This window comes from Bradysia coprophila, assembly GCF_014529535.1.
Source record: "Bradysia coprophila strain Holo2 chromosome X unlocalized genomic scaffold, BU_Bcop_v1 contig_117, whole genome shotgun sequence".
In the NCBI taxonomy this organism is placed as follows: Eukaryota; Metazoa; Arthropoda; class Insecta; order Diptera; family Sciaridae; genus Bradysia; species Bradysia coprophila.
In genome coordinates, this window is record NW_023503292.1 from 896870 (window position 1) to 914206 (window position 17337).

The window sequence follows — 17337 nt, forward strand, 5'->3', positions numbered from 1 at the left end:
GGAAAAATTAATTGAAATGCTTAATCGATTGAATGTGCTTGCAATGAATATTCGGTTATATATACAGAAATACAGTCATTGGTATAAGTTACTTACTGTAAACCATGCCATGGTAGAATCATCATATAGCACCACCCACTCTTCAGCCCAACGATTCCACAAGAGTTGCCCTGAAAAACAATGAAGGATTATAAAATCTGTTGATTACTTATTCTTTCACGCAAATTTCAATTTCTCCCTGCCGCCTGAAAACAAGAATAGTTATTTGTCAACCGAGTGAAGAAAATGGGAAGTTCTAACAAGGACGAAATTTTGCGGTACACGTTTTTCCACGAAACAAAAACATCAATTTTATACACTATTTTTCGAAACAAAGACAAATGTAACAGTTTGGGGTAGAAAATGTTTATTTTCTCCCCTGTCAAAACTTTCGTCATATGAGAAATATTTAATCGCTAAACTTGAGTGCACAGGTCGGTGAAAAAAGTATGAAAAACCAACCAAAACCAACGTTGACAAAAAATCCTTCTGTCTGGTGTAAAGTTAATGTGAACTCTGGTTTTTCAATCAATTTTCACGATGTGATTACTCGCGTACCCATCTTTATTGTTTAAGGCACAAGTCGTGAAAAATGTTGGCAAGAAATATCTGATACATCTGTCAAATTTGGTTCATGCTGATGTACTCATTTATCAACCATTTTTCTGACATTTTGCATGGTATCAGGGACAGTTCTCCTAGCACTAAGCACAAAAATTGTGTGAAATCTGAGACTTGTCTTTTCACGTATATTTTGATATAATTTTTGTGTTGTGTCGGTGCTAGGAGAGCTGCAAATATGTATTTTACCCAGTAAACAAATCGAAACAAATGTCGTTAAAGCTTGGTATTCGTGTTTCGGACGTTATTAGACGGATTTATAAAGGATCAATATGGTTAAAGATAAATGATAAATGGAAACACTTTTCAACTTAATTTTCCGCAATTCAACCTTATTAAATATTTAATTTAAAAAGATGAAATGAGAAAGAACGTTAAGTTGGTATTTCTTTTGACATAGAATTGATGAATCAAAATATCTTTTGTGTGTGTGTGATATTTATGACATCCATTTCCTTACACTGGTTACACACGAAAATATCACACGATTTTGCATGTTTCCATTAGGGCACACGGAAATAAAATGTAGAAATGGAAAGTCAGATGTTTTTAAATCATTTTGTTATGAGGGTTATGAGACATGTAAGCATTTTTCTTCTTTTTTTTTAAATATGGAGTTCACAAATTGAACACGTTATGTGTTAGTATATAATCAGTATTTAACTGTAGCAAATAGAAAAACCATGTTTTCGTATTCAACATTATGTACATAAATTTAGTGGTTTCTATGTTTCTTGATGTTTCCACACAAAAAAAAAGATAGAAAAGAAATCGTTTTTATCCTGTGATACATCCATTTTCCAAACATTAATATCGGTGGTGCATCTATAAATCAAGCATCTCTCTACCAATATCTGAACTTCTAGACTCTGTATACAGAGTTTTTTTTTCTTCTCAAGAATATATAGAATTTATTTACGGCTTTTACTTTACTGATGCTACTCCTATAGAAATGTAGAAAAGTTTGGAGCTTTGGTGCGGTCGTAATTGATGGAAGGGATAAATATTGGATGGTTTGTTATTGCTTTTCGTACTAAAATCTATGGAAAAAGTTTATCTAATGAAACAAATATGTACAAAATATCATCATCGCATCTTGACGTCAAATATTTAGTAGACACACATAAATGGGGTGGGGTACGCTTTGTGTATCATTATCGTGTCATAATATGGGTCATTTTATCACTATAGTGCTATAATAAATATCAAAGTTGATAAAATTTTTAGGGGATTGAATTAACAATAGAATTTTTTTTACAGTTATATGTTTATTTAAAAGCGATAAAAAGACTGCAAGGCGCAACCAATAAAAGACGATCCTTTCAAAAACAAATATTTACAATAAATAAAAACCATCAACTCTATTACGTCCCAAAGTCCCCAAGATGCAACTAGCGTTTCTCCGTTGAATTGCAATAGAAACCTTTTGCAATAGGTAATCCATGGAGCGTGGTTCGCCAGAAGCTTTTCGCATTAGGAACCCAAATTCTTAATAAATGTACTTGTTTCGAGACCCATGCAACCTAGTGATTCAAAAGCAATGGGTGTAAATAAATAATTTTCTTTTAAACGTATGTAATGATTAATGGCAGCAAATGGCAATGGATCGTACGAAATGAAAAGAAGTTGGAGAGGCCTACATCCAGCAGTGGATAGAAACAGGCTGAAAAAGAAGAAGAATGATTAACACTTGAATCTTTCAGCATTATCTGCAATTGATCCAGATTTTTTGGATGATTGACTTATATAAGATGGAGCTAGTGTGTCTCTAATGGTTACATCCCACAAAATCGGTTTACCGTGACTCCATGGAATTAGTCACACCGTCGGGTTTCAAAATTAGTAAGGCTCGGGCAGGCTCGGGTTTTAAGAACAAAGATTCGGGCTGGCCCAGCTTTGTCCGTCTTTTAGAAAAATGTGAAAACTTAAAGCAAAACTTAATGAAAAATTGCAATCAAGTGTTCGATAGATTTGTGAGACTACATTATTATAACGATAGGTAACCGAACGATTTCCACTTCTTAGGCGCGCCAATTTTAGGTTTTTTCGCTCAGTAAGGAAAAATACGGGCTGAACCGGGCCAGGCCGGGTTTTAATACAAAATTCTCGGGTCGGGTTGGGCTCGAGTTTTAAGAATTAGTTTACACCGATGCCGTTTTACTCTATATTTTTGACCTTAGACCGAATTTCTGGTTCAACTTGATGGTGCACGAACCAGTGATGATGAACGTGTTCTTATCGTCGGTGCTACAAATCGACCGCAAGAGCTCGACGAGGCGGTACGGTGACGATTGGAGAAACGATTGTACATTCCTCTACCGGAAATCGATGCCCGAATCCATATATTATCATTGCTTTTGAAGACGGTACCGCATCAACTTAACGAAACAGAAATAGCAGAAATCGGGCGCTTAACTCATGGGTATGTAGTACAGACAATCAGCACTGTGTTAGGAATTGGCTGAAGAAAAATTTACAGATTTTTCCGGAGCCGCACTAATGAAGCCGATGCGATTGATTTTGGTGAAAATGCTAAGAACGATCGACGCAAATGCTGTTCCACGGGTCAGTTTTTAGAATTTTGCCAATGCGTTGAAAAGGGTTCGTGCCAGTGTATCTGCTGACGATTTGCAACAATACGAAAAATGGGACTCTACGTACGGAATGGGTCCTTCCACCATTCTGGCCTAATTTTCTGGGTTAATTTAGTGTACTGCCCCAATAAATTTGAAATTTACCGGTCCTTAACAACCTGCCGTTTCATTTCTAATTTATGGTTTCTGTGAAAAATTTGACCAGTACCGGTGGTACCGTTAGACGAATGGCATGTTTGAAAAACTTTCATTGAAGACAGAAACAATACAAAACAAAAGCGAAATCAATTTTCAATTCTTTGAAACCAATCAAATTCGAGTTTTTGGATAAACTGAAAACCCTCCAGCTAAAGAAGACGAATTCTTCGAAAAATACTAAGAATTCAGTTAAGAAGTTAATGACAAGTGCATTTAGGATTGGAGGCTAATGATGATAGAGATGATGATATGGATGATAAGAGTTTTAAGAATTAGTTTAAGAATTAGTTTAGGCCGGGCTGGGTCGGGTTTTGAAAATAGGTCGGCCCGCACATCTCTAGTTTATTCGTCTTCGTAAAAAGATAACAAACTCATTATCTGAGTACACGATCAAGATGATAAGCTTCTTCCTTAAAAATCCTTAAATCTCGCATCAAACACTTTGTCATTCATGCAATTATGTCGGTTCTATGCCCTAATACTGAAAGGAGATAAAAAAGGTTGGCAAAAGAAAAGTAGATCTTATCAAAATTCGATTGATTTTTCCATATACTTCGAATAAACTCTGAAAATATTTTTATTCAATTCTTTACGCCAAATTGAATATCACAAATGCTTTCCCAAATATCAGTTTTTACATTTTTTACTCCATTTTAAGCCTAATCGTAAAATACTCAAAGACATTTAATCTCTCATAATAAAGGATATATTGACGAAGGTAGACTACGACTTGAGTGAAATGGAATATGGTTATTACCGCTGTTAGTCACATTTTCTTCCAAAACTCGGTGACGAAAAGTAAAACTTCCCTTGCCTTTATCACGAAAAAAATGCAACTCGGTGATAAATGGTTTTTATTTCTGTACACAATGCGTATTGTCACACTCGGTCTGCGGCCTCGGTGTAACAATTAATAGTGCCTAAAAAAGCATGTATCACTCGGAGGCATAAATAACTATTTTGCGACTCGAATAGGGTATTCGTAACTTAATCAAAAATAATTATCTTAAACTTGTTCTACGGTATGCCTCCTTTTCGATTTTCTCATAGGTCTAAAATTAGAGTTGCAGATAAACGCAGAGTTAACCCAGCGACTTCTCATTGAATGCTCCTGATTTCAAGATCTGACTATAAATACGTCAAAATACTATTGCAACCGAAGGAATCGAAAATGAAATGCAACTTTCAGACAAAGACACTCTACTAAAAGAATTTGCAATTTGATTCCTTCAATCGAAAAAGTAGTGTGATAAAATCACATTTAGGTTCAAACCATTATTTTATGAGAGACTGATAATTTCACAGGAAAAGGATGAATATTTCGTCGTTTCTTTATGTCAATGTCACTGGGAAAACAAGCTTTCGTTATGACCGCCCAAAGACTTTATTTGATTAAAATCAAATTTGTAATATCAACAAAGGTGTCCCTTTCTTTTTCATTTTTATTTCTTAGTTTTGCAAATAAAAACTATACATTCTAAAGGGTCACACAATACGATGATTGAATTTCGTACTGTAGACTAATAAATCAAAATTGGGAAATTTGGTGTATCGCCAAAATCCCAACAAGAATTTTCAAATATTTAACTTTAATCAAAATAGACGTCAAAAGTTTTTGATAAAGGGAAGAACACAAAAGGATTTCGTTATATTGTGTGTATACCTTATACCTTATACGTATAAACAAGGGAAAGTGACATTGCACTCTCTAGCAGTAACATAAATTAATCTTATGTCAAATGAACTGACTGGGATGGTCGACAAGATAGATTTTCCTTCATTCTATTTTTTTAACCCTAAGTATTCGAGGCCTGTTGCAATATATTTTCATTTTGTTTCGCTGCTAGAGAGTGCTGTGAAAGTAACGAAATTTTAAGGGTTTAGTTAGAGGCGTTGGTTTCAAATAACGTCATATCTGTTCGGTACATGGGTAAGTTTTTTTTTTATATTGATTTGTAGCAATTAAATTTGATTACAAGATGATGCATACGATGGGTTCAACAGTGTTGTAACAAAATTCGTATTTATGTAATAATGCCACCTAAGATAATTGTGAAAATACTTACGTTTGTATCGTAACAAGTATCCTCCCTTGATTTGTTTTCCCACTGAACCTGAAATATGAAGAGAAATACAATTAGTTATTTGCATAATTTAGCAAATTTAACGCAAAAGAAACACACTGGAAGCTGTGTCCTGTATACTCAGAACATGGTGACAGAATCAGAAACTATTTCTGGAAAGACATTTTATTTTGACTTTTGGGAAAATTTTTAAAAATGGTAAAAAAGTTTTTAAATTCTAAACATTTTATTTGTTGCTCCTATAAAGAAGTCGGTTTTACTTCGAAAATATACCTCTACAAAACATTTACTACAAAACTAGCTTCTCGGTGTATATTTGTTTTCAATTTTCGATACTATTTTTCAGTAGCAGAGGTTCTCAGCTTTACAACGATACCTCACACAACACCATATTTGAGTATTGGTAGACGGAGAAAAATCCTATTGCTGAAAAATTTCGAGTTTCACTTTATCGGACCATTTAGGATAATTTCATCCTAGTTTTCGTTTGCTCGAATCTCTACAATAAATAGAAAATAATTACAAAACAAGTTGATAAACTTCACTTTGGTCAGCGGTCAAAGATCGCCGAGAGTGATTTTCCGAGCATATTGAACACATCATCATATTTATCATCATCATCATCACGTCACGTAATATCTTGTAGGTAAGACCCATAAGTCCCTTCTAACTGGAAAGAAAATGAGACGCACTCTCTTCTTCCCCACAAATTTCTTTTGTTGAAAAAAGGGATGGTCAAAACATTTATGAATATCCCCTAGACTAAATGTGATGTCTTTTAGTAATGTCTCATTTCAAATGAACAACAATAACATTATAAAGTAAATCCAGCTAAATCAAATCATGTCACATAATACCTTCCTCAAATCTTTTTCTATGTACAATATCTATGTTGATGAAAGACACATTACGTTTGTCGAACCATAGAACAATTTTTTTTTGCTTTCTACTTTACAAACTTTGAAACGAATACGAATCCATATTATGAAACCCAAAAACATTTTCCCATCCAAATAACATGTGTTCCAATGTCGGCATTTCTTGTTATTTGGTCCCAGAGTTTTCGTACTCTCCACCACATATATTATTCTCTCTTTAACACCACTTTCTCATTCACATATATATATATATTCATCAGAAGCTCTTCGTTATAGTAGAAAATATTATCCCTAATAGACTTGTATTAGGAAAAGCTTTTAAACAAAACAATGCTTTATGCCCATGTGATCTCGTTTATTTCTATTTAAAAATCGACACAATCGTTCGTATTGAGCTGCTAAATACATGTCTCGAGTTAAGTTATTTGGACACTGTAATTGATTTTATTACCGATCCAAATAGGTCAGCGGCTTCAATTGCTCCATAATAGAATTGCATAAAACAGTAACACAAACAACCTCGTTTGGCCATTTGTTGCATAAATAACTATATCGCCGAGTTGCATACTAGGGTGTGTCGATTTCAATTATTTTTTTTAGTCATTCCGGGTTCCGCCCTACCGCGATTCACCCTCGCACTAGCAATAATAATCAGCAAAATTTTTTTTTTTCTAAGTCAATATAAGCTTGCACCGTCACTTTTTCAAAAATTTTCGAGCTACACGAGATAGCTGGATTATGGGTCCGAACCAAAAAAAATCTACAGATGCTTTTGCAAAGTTTTCACTCTGTACGGCATCTAGAGGGTCTACTAGAACATACAAAAATTAAAAAAAGTTAAAAAAATGTTTTACCGTCATTTTGGTATAGCATCAAGTTTCACCGAGGTGGAATTTTCAAGAATTTTGTAAGTGGAAAAGTCATCTCTTCTGGGTGAATTTTTTTCAAGCTATTGTTGTGATAGCTCATTTTGTAGGTATTTCAATAGTGCATCCAGCAAACATACAGTTTAGATAGATAAATTTAAATATTTTTTGGTTTCGCTGTTGGAAGGCCCAAAAATTGGGCATTTCTTCGAGTATGGAGACAATTAACATTTTAAATACAGCAAGTAAATGAAAAATTTTGACAGAAATTCAAATATTATTCATGAATAACACATTTAAAAGCTGAAAATAGTAAGATTTCGTTTTTTAAGAGAAGCCAATTTGTTATGTTTTCGAAAATACCCAAAGAAATGCCCCATTTTTGGGCCTTCCAACAGTGGAAACCAAAAAATATTTAAACTTACCTATCGAAACTGTACGTTTGCTGGATGCGCTATTGAAATACCTACAAAATGAGCTATCACAACAATAGCTTGAAAAAAATTCACCCAGAAGAGATGACTTTTCCACTTACAAAATTCTTGAAAATTCCACCTCGGTGAAACTTGATGCTATACCAAAATGACGGTAAAACATTTTTTTAACTTTTTTAATTTTTGTATGTTCTAGTAGACCCTCTAGATGCCGTACAGAGTGAAAACTTTGCAAAAGCATCTGTAGATTTTTTTTGGTTCGGACCCATAATCCAGCTATCTCGTGTAGCTCGAAAATTTTTGAAAAAGTGACGGTGCAAGCTTATATTGACTTAGAAAAAAAAAATTTTTGCTGATTATTATTGCTAGTGCGAGGGTGAATCGCGGTAGAGCGGAACCCGGAATGACTAAAAAAAATAATTGAAATCGACACACCCTATTGCATACAACATTTGTTACAATAGTTTAGAAATAGTTATTTATGGAATTCATGTAATATTCAATGATATGTTGGAGCACTTTTTATCACTAGTGACAAAAGGATTTATGGAATTCCTTTTTGCCACTAGTGAATCTCAGTGAAAAAGATACAATGTTTTTAGCCCCGTACGAAGTACAAAGGGGCTTATAGGATTATGATGCCGTGTGTAATTGATGGAATTCGAAGCAGATGGTAAGGGCAAAGTGATGACGAATCCGCAATAAATACATTATATAATAATCAGTGCCGGACTGGCTCGAAAAAGCCCTTCGGGCGTTGTATGAAGAAATGTTTTAAAAGGCCCTTCGTTGCTCTTTATCCATAAAAAAATCAAAAGGCCCTTCGGGAATCGCCCGAACGCCCATATGGCCAGTCCGGCACTGATAATAATGTATGTGGTGCAGTAGCTATTTTAGGGGAAAAAAATTCCAACTTTCGGAGAGTGTTTAAAAAAACCACAATGATATAGGTAGTGACCTCTACTATCCATGACACCATAAACCTACCGCGCCACGACTTTCGTTGAGCTTCAATTTTGATTGAAGTGTACTAACACAAAAATTCTGTAGAATTCCAATATTCTTAGCGTCTAGTTTAATTTTTCTGAATTAGACATTTTTAAGGCCGGGCTGGAGTTACTGCCAACTTCCGCTTCGGGAAATTTCGTTTAGGGCCTACAAAATTTGAAAAATTTCAAATTCAATTTTGTCGCATAAAAATTCATCTGTACTTCGGGTGTCCAGTATGGCCAGTATTGTTGGTGATATGCAACAAAAACTATCTTGGTCACCCTAGTGCAGACCATTTTTTCATGATTTCTGGCGTGAAAACATAATTACATCGAGGATTTTGCAAATGACTCAGGATTCAATTACTGTACACCCTCCAAAAATCGCTGATGGCTTGTTTTCCTGTTTCATACAACTTGTTCGAAGTTTTGGAAAATTGACTCTTAACATCTTCTACGACATTGAAACGTTGTGCTACAGAAGTTAAAAAGTAAATTCGGCGAATAAAATAAAAGGTTCCGAGGAATTCTTTCGAAAAACAGTCTACCAAAACCGGACGTATTCTGCAGTGGATTTTTTTATATGTGTCTAGTAAGGTATGCAGCATACCGTATGCTATTGATCCCTAGAATCCAAAACCACTTTTGAACGTAAATTGGGACGTGATCAAAAACCCAAAACTTGTCCTTCTCTTATCCAAAATTTCCCCGGATACGCGAAACTTAAACGGTCGGGTGGGGTGTCATTAAAAAGGTAATTCCATGTACTTTCTGGGTAAAAATGTGTATAAAAATTTGACTATTTCAGTTAACTTCTAGCATCCAAATAGAGGAACTGAATCACAAATTTACAGTGTCAATTTTACATTTCAAAATACGTTCATCGTGTTTGGTTGCATCGCAAAAGTGCGACCAATAGCGATCAGATGCAGAGGAAATAGTTCACGGAAATAGTCAAAGTTTGACCCAACTTTTTAACCGCCCATATCTCAGTGACATTAAATATTAAACTCCCCTATATTTGATCCGAAAGCACATGCAATTACCTTTCTAATAACACCACACGCGACCCTTTACCCAAGTTTCTGGAGATATTTTTAGAAGAAAAAAGCATGTTTGATCTACTCTAATTAGCCCGCAAGAACCAAGGAATTTTTTTCGAAATTATTTTTAACTTCTTGGGACTGGAAAATGTGTCCAATTTCGGTAGGCTGTTTTTCGAAAGAATCCCTCTCCGAACAAAAAGCTAAGAAATACATCCCAAGGAAAAATACCCTCGCACAAAACTCTCATCCACCAATAATACAACAAATATATAACTTAAAATATAATTTACATGACGTCTCTCAGCACATTTATTTTGCGTGTCAAGATTTGCATACATATGATGTGCGTGAGAAAAGGTGGGATGGGTTGGACACACGAATAACCATCAGAGGTAAAAACGATGTAATAAATTACTGCCACGGATAATATACCGCCACTCCATAATTTTTGTGTACCATATTCTTAAGGGAAATGTCTGAGAGGTTGTTGAGTGTGTTGTTGGGATGGGATCGTATTCAAGTCAAATATACCTATAGTACACATGCACAATACATGTATTTTTGATGTACTTGGATACATTTAAAAACATAAAAGCTCGTCTGATGAAGTATTAATATTATTGATAAATTAAACACGGATCTCTTTTAATTTCGATGTTACATTACGTCTCCAATCAGCGTGCATGTCATTAATTTATATCATGTTATGTGTGCGTTGTGTGTAGGTGTTTCTTTGTATTCTGTAGAAAATCGATACTGACTGGGTGCAGTAGTAACTGCTCACTAAACTGGATAGAGCAGGTAGTATCAAATAACCGAAATTGATTGAGAATGGCTATTGGTTATTTCGATAAGTTACTTTTCTGCGACGTGGATCGTCTTTCAATGGTAGACACAATTTTGATGAAGAAATCATCAATTTTCAAATAACTAACAAGCTGCGCATTGATATATCATTTTTTTTTAAATTGTTTCATTTACCGTTGCTGAAAATCTTTCGACAAAATACTTGATCGTACGCCAGCTGGTGGATAAACAACTTATTTTGCACAAGAAATTCGTTTACTAAGTAACTTGGAAACGTAAGCCCAAATAGTCGACCCATCCTATTTTTGATTTTACCTCGAACTTAACAACCACTTTATCAAAAGTGTCGATTGCCGTATTTAGTTCCGAATAATAAAATAAAGCTCACCCACTCACTTTACTTATGGACTACGCCCCAGCAACAGTTTTTTGCTTAAATCTTTTGTCGACATTGTTCAAATATCTGCAGCCATTTCATGCAGTCATGATGTTTTTCAAATGTTCGTTTCTTGGAGATTCTTGCACAATATCAAACAGTTCGCACATGGCCGAACTGGACTGCACGAAACTAAATTTGCCCTCGCGAAATATTTTTATTTTGTTTATATGAGGGTAGGTTCCTAGGTCCCCGGATTGCTAACAAACTTTTTATTTTACATATGATTTAAAACATGCACCGATGCACCGCACAATCGTCGAAACAAGCGTCGAATCTTTCGATGATGAACGTATCAGTAAAAAAAATCCTATTCTCATATACGAGCAAATACAATAATAAAAACACATTTTATATACAGTTGGTAATACGATACATAAGCATCGCAGCTGGTCTAGCAAGAAAACGATGTTCTAATATCAACAATATATACATGGAACACAGCAATGATTATATAAGGTTCCTGAACTCGATGGCCTACATTTATCATGGGAAAAGGAAGAAAACGTTTGTTCCAGTTGCACTGATTTTCATAGTGCAATTCGAAGTTCTCTTTCTATTTTTATTGCAACACACAGCTACAATGCGACTGTAAACATTTAGCCGGATTTGTTACTTGTCAGTGAGACATAAATTTGCTTCAGCTGTTTTTCAGCTGATCCACTCATACAAACAAAACTTCTTACAGTAATAAGCTGAAAATTAAAAAGAATTCGTCGCGTTTCTCTAGAAAAACATAGCTAACGCCGACCCGTACGAAACACCTATTCGTATCAAAAGCCTTTAGTGTGAAACTCTTTATTTCTCTTACTTCATACTCGTCTCTACTGAAAAACTGTTCGCATTTTAAAATCACTTACATTATCCACTCTTGGCCTTGTTATCATATACAAATAAATTTCCGGAGGCAATGTCGACAGCCCCGTACGAAGTCAAATTTAATAAATTCTTATTTAAACAGCTATATACCGCTATATTTTACTATAACTAAACATTTCACAGATGAATATGCTATTATATAGCTCTATATGCCTGTATATACCTCAATATAGCTGTATATAGTTATATAAAGTTGTCCATATATGTAATGCCTGAAGCACCCCACACACATAACCAATTACTTCTATGTCAACAGAAACTCTCTAAGTACCATTTTTCCCACTTTATATCACTTTTACTAAAATCCAATATGGCCGGCGGCAGCCATTTTGTTAGGAGACCGGGAATTTTACCGACGCTTTACATTCGTTAATACCTTTCAAACAAAAAAAAATTCATGAAATTCGGTCAAAATTTACTCGAGATATTGACAAAATACTCCACGTTCACTGTACGGCCAAGTAGCCAGATAAGAGCTCACTCCAAGAGATCCAGCTCACGCTTCGGTGAACATAATTTCATAAACGGTCAATACCTATCTAGTAAAGCGAAAGTAGACGAAATATGTTCAAATTTGGCCGACCTACAAGCAAAAGCTGCTTGCCGCCCTGTGCCTGGTGCCTGGACTTTTTTGTCGATCGGTATTGTAAATTTGACGTATGACTGACCAGTGTAGTGCTTAAATATCTGGAGATGTCTAAATTTCACTGAAATCGACAGTGTGAAGTTAGTCGTGTTTTTAATGACTTTTTACGTAGTCGAAATTCGATTGGTCAAAAGAAGGATGCAATTTTGGCTGACTTAGGAGTCATGGTAGTCTTTGGAAGTTATGTGTTACAGTTTAATAGGAATCGTCAAATACACTTAAGTCTGCAGAAGTAAGAATTTTCATTTCTCATACCAATTTTCCTATATGGTAAAAATTGTCTATCTCGGTACAAAAAGTACTATTTCCACACGAGTATCACACAAATAATCAAGGTAAAACGAATTTCAACGGGGGTTGCGCAAGAAATAAGTGCGAGACAGTATTCATGTAGATCCGATAACATCTCTTTGTACTTTTTTTTTCAAGGATGTAGTCTTTTAAATGACTTGCAAGTTGTGAAATGTAGGAGTACGTGTCGTTTCATGATTTACATAAGTATATATGCATGTGCACTCGTATTGTAACGACAATTGTATGTTGTGTGACTGTGGAACCATTATCCAAATCATAGATAAATGATTTGAAACATTTATTTTTCGAGGACGATAGATATCTCTACTACTCTATAACGAATCGAATTAGAATTTTTATTTATTTGCCCTAAAAAAATATTGCCGGTCACAATATATATATTTACTATTTATATGACCTACATTTCACCGTTCACAATAATCATCATTGTCAGTCATTGTGGATTTTGTCATTGAAAATTCCTCTACGGCAGGGGGATAGAACTTTTTTCGCAAGTTATTTATAATCGACGTAACACATTCTATTATGTCAAAAATGTCCTACGGCATGCTACGGCAAAACGCTTCACAAATAATTCTAGGGATCCAATGTACCACTACTTTCAGCTTTTGATTTTTGGCCACCTGAAGTTATTCCAGACGATAGTCTGCAAAGTGGTTCTTTGATTTCTAATTGATTTCTGGACTAGTTTCTTTCGCACACTCCGCAGAATCTACCATCCCTAAATTACTTAAACAGGTAAGAATACAACTTTTCATGCAACGGGACGAAAAGCCGAAAAATTGAGCTCATTGTCCGGACGCATAAAATGTTTTTCATGTTGCTGCTCGTCCTCAAGTAGATATTATGGTTTAGTAAAACATCAGTGAGAGTGGTCCATACAATTCGTAACTTTTAAGGTGACAACTATCAAGTTATGAATTCTTAAATTCATGAGAATTGGCGCCATACCAGTTTCTAAGACGGGAAATAGATTTGCCTTGGTGCTGCGTTTAGCCAAAATAATGTATCGTATGGTCTTAGCTTTAGAAACCTTTGAGCTTCTTTTTGGACTCTAATTATTTAATAAAAATTCCAAGAAGGTCAAAGCTCTGCAACAAGGACACAAATGCGAAATGCTGCTTACCAGTGAGCTGTATATTTCAATTGCCAGCGTCACACTGTAAAAAAATGATAAAAAAATGTGCATCCAACTTAGTACTGCAGTACGTTGACCATAACCGCTACAAACTATTTACTGATACATGCTTCAAAATAAAGAAGAGATAGAACCAATTTTGACCTAATCATCCGAATCCGACGAATTAGATTCTGAGAATCTCAAATCTATTTCGTGATCCAGGAATTTCTACGCATAATTCATATGAGTTAAGAGTGATATCGCCAAATCTTCAGGTGATTTTTTTAACTTTGGAAACAAGCGGTCTCCGATTTTAATGAGTGATAGCTCGTTGGATTCGTCTTTCAATTCTAGGAAACACGTGTCTTAAAAAAAATGTTTTCTTTGAAAAGCGCTCAAAAGTGAAGACATGTCAGAGGGTACCGAAAACAGTTTTTCGGCAATAACTCAAGAAAAAATTATTTTAAATTGTTGTAATGTTGTACGATTGTCGGCCTTGAAAAGACCTACAGGTGGAGTATACGCACCGCTTGGTGCTAGTTGATCCACTAGAGTTATGACTAGAAACATAGTGAATGTTCGGAGAGTCCGCCTTTTCTGTAGCTTCGCTGTACCACGGAGCTGAGTATGGGGTGTTATAGCTGGCCTCACCCACTATCGTTGCACATATAAATGAATCCAGTACTTTTGGGCTGCAAGCCTACAGAAGTCTTGAAAAAAAAGTTGGTGCCAAAATGTAGATTTTTTCCTTCTGTCTGAGGGCCCAACTGCCAGAACAGCGTCTGGAACGGTTCTACGTGAGTAATTTTGTATCGTCTACTATTCCCTTACCGTATACGCTTCACTTTGACTCGAATATAGGTCGTTACAACATATCCAGTGTTAGTAATTCTTGTGAAAAATTATTAAATTTTTCTCGGAGGATTTTAGTCAAATAAAGTGTTAGCGTATAGCAAATGACCTCAGGAGTCCGGAACAGTAATTAGTTTTTCAATTGGACCAATATTTGCTACGCGACAGGAGTTTGGAAAAACGATACGATCAAGTGGGAGCAAACGGTTTTCCAAACTCCTGTCACGTAGCAAATATTGGTCCAATTGAAAAACTAATTACTGTTCCGTAGTCCTGAGGTCATTTGCTATACGCTAACACTTTATTTGACTAAAATCCTCGGAGAAAACTTTAATGATTTTTCTCTTGATATTACTAATAGTGGATCTGATATATTCGCGACATAGCGAAGCGTTTTTCTATTGATAAGGTGAAAGAATAGTAGACAATAAAAAATGATTGTCGTAGTACCGTTCCAGATGCTCTTCTGGCAGTTGGGCCCTCAGAAAGAAGGAAAAAATCTGCATTTTGGCACCAACTTTTTTTTCAAGAGTTCTGTAGGCTTGCAGCCCAAAAGTACTGGGTTCATTTATATGTGCAACGATAGTGGGTGAGGTCAGCTACAACACCCCATACTCAGTTCCGTGGTACATCGAAGCTGCAGAGAAGGCGGACTCTCCGAACATTCACTATATTTCTAGTCATAACTCTAGTGGATCAACTAGCACCAAGCGGTGCGTATACTCTACCTGTAGGTCTTTTCAAGGCCGACAATCGTACAACATTACAACCATTTAAAATAATTTTTTCTCGAGTTATTGCCGAAAAACTGTTTTCGGTACCCTCTGGCATGTCTTCACTTTTGAGCGCTTTTCACAGAAAACAATTTTTTTTAAGAAAAAGTGAAAGACACGTGTTTCCTAGAATTGAAAGACGAATCCAACGAGCTATCACTCATTAAAATCGGAGACCGCTTGTTTCCCAATCACCTGAAGATTTGACGATATCACTCTTAAGTTTCGAGGCAAACTAACCGAAGTTAACGTTGAAGAAAATTTTATAATACGAATTTTTAATTCGATTCCATTTTTATTCGATTCCAGACCTCGCCTTCGGCTCTGTCTGGAAACTTCTCACACGCTAAAAAAGACTTTTAGTCTACGGTACGAAAAGTACTATTTCGCAAGGAAGTGTCAGTACTTCGGCATTATATTTGCAACCGTATTCCGACGCCGAATAGAACACTGAAAATACAGACAAAATGGATACCTGTCTCGCAAATGCCTTGTGGATCAGAATAATCAATATAGCGAAAAGAGCAAAATTGTAGTTGGTATTAACATTGCAATCAACCAAATGAAGGCAACGATGTCGAGGGTGATGTACTCAGACGTTTGTAAGCTCACAGTCTATGAACAATTTTCTTAATTTTCCGAACTATTTCCATATTGTAAAGCTGACACACTTTTCATGTAAGACGAATACCGAAACATATAGGTAGAAGCATTCTGAGATTGACGGGTAAAGTTTTTCATTTGAAAAAGCATCGACTCACCTCCTCCATAATGAATTTGAACCATTTTCGAGACACTCCCGAAACACCCTAACTAAAATTCTGCAATCAAATTACTTCTATTAGCTTTTTCACTCTTGCATCCTCTTATGCTTGGCTGTATGTATATATACGATATACGAAACAAATTTATACGAAAAAAGATTACATAAAGCGATTGTATACAAATTAATAAAATAGAACACTCTTTAAAGGATGACACATCAAAAATGACATGAATATACACACACTACTTATACTTCGTCATTGTATTGTCGTTGAGGGATATTGCACTTGAGTTTATAAAGAAGAAAGATACTAAAATAATTAAGTCTACGTGACAAGCATATTTTCAATGGTAGGTGTATATACTTCTACTCGCTCGCATCTCCTATTCTGCTATTCTGTTGGGATTTTGATTTAAAATTTTCTTGTTGTGATATGAGTTCATTAATATATTCATTTTGTAGAACGGTATTTTGGTTGTCTCTTAGAGTAACTAGGTCCCTCCATCTGGACGGGCCAGGTCCATTGACTGACACTATTCTAAATGTATTTTTGATGTATTCATAAAAACTTGTCGAATCTAATACATATATATTTACTATATTAATGACTCCACGCAAATGACAGTAAAATTTAACAATTTTTAGACCCGTACGAAGTACTGGGGTCTTATGGGTTTACGCATACGTTTGTAACACGTCGAATTGGACTCCCTGAGTAAGGGGAAACCTATTGTGGTTGTCTAGAGATGCCAAATCCGCGAAAAAAAAAATGTCCGTCTGTCCGTCTGTCTGCACGATAACTTGAGTAAAACGCATCCGATTTTGAAAATTCTTTTTTTTCCCGTTTGGTAATGTCAAAAGACAGGCTAAGTTCGAAGATGAGTGATTTTGGATCGACCCCTCCCGAGCTGTGGCCCAATAAGTGCTTTACGGTTTTTCGAAGATATCTCCGGACATTTAAACGTTAAACTTGTAAGTGATACGTCAAAAAAAA

At 35.4% G+C, this 17337-nt stretch overlaps 1 protein-coding gene across 1 annotated transcript in view; it reads right to left on the reverse strand.

Moving 5' to 3' along the window:
* Nucleotides 1–17337, reverse strand: part of LOC119067090 — a 61038-nt gene that overhangs the window by 24236 nt on the left and 19465 nt on the right. The window contains exons 2-3 of the mRNA XM_037169849.1: nucleotides 5519–5566; nucleotides 97–170 (exon numbers count right to left, since the gene is read on the reverse strand). Of these exons, the coding sequence (XP_037025744.1) occupies nucleotides 97–170; nucleotides 5519–5566 (122 nt within the window). The remainder of the gene's footprint in view (nucleotides 1–96; nucleotides 171–5518; nucleotides 5567–17337) is intronic.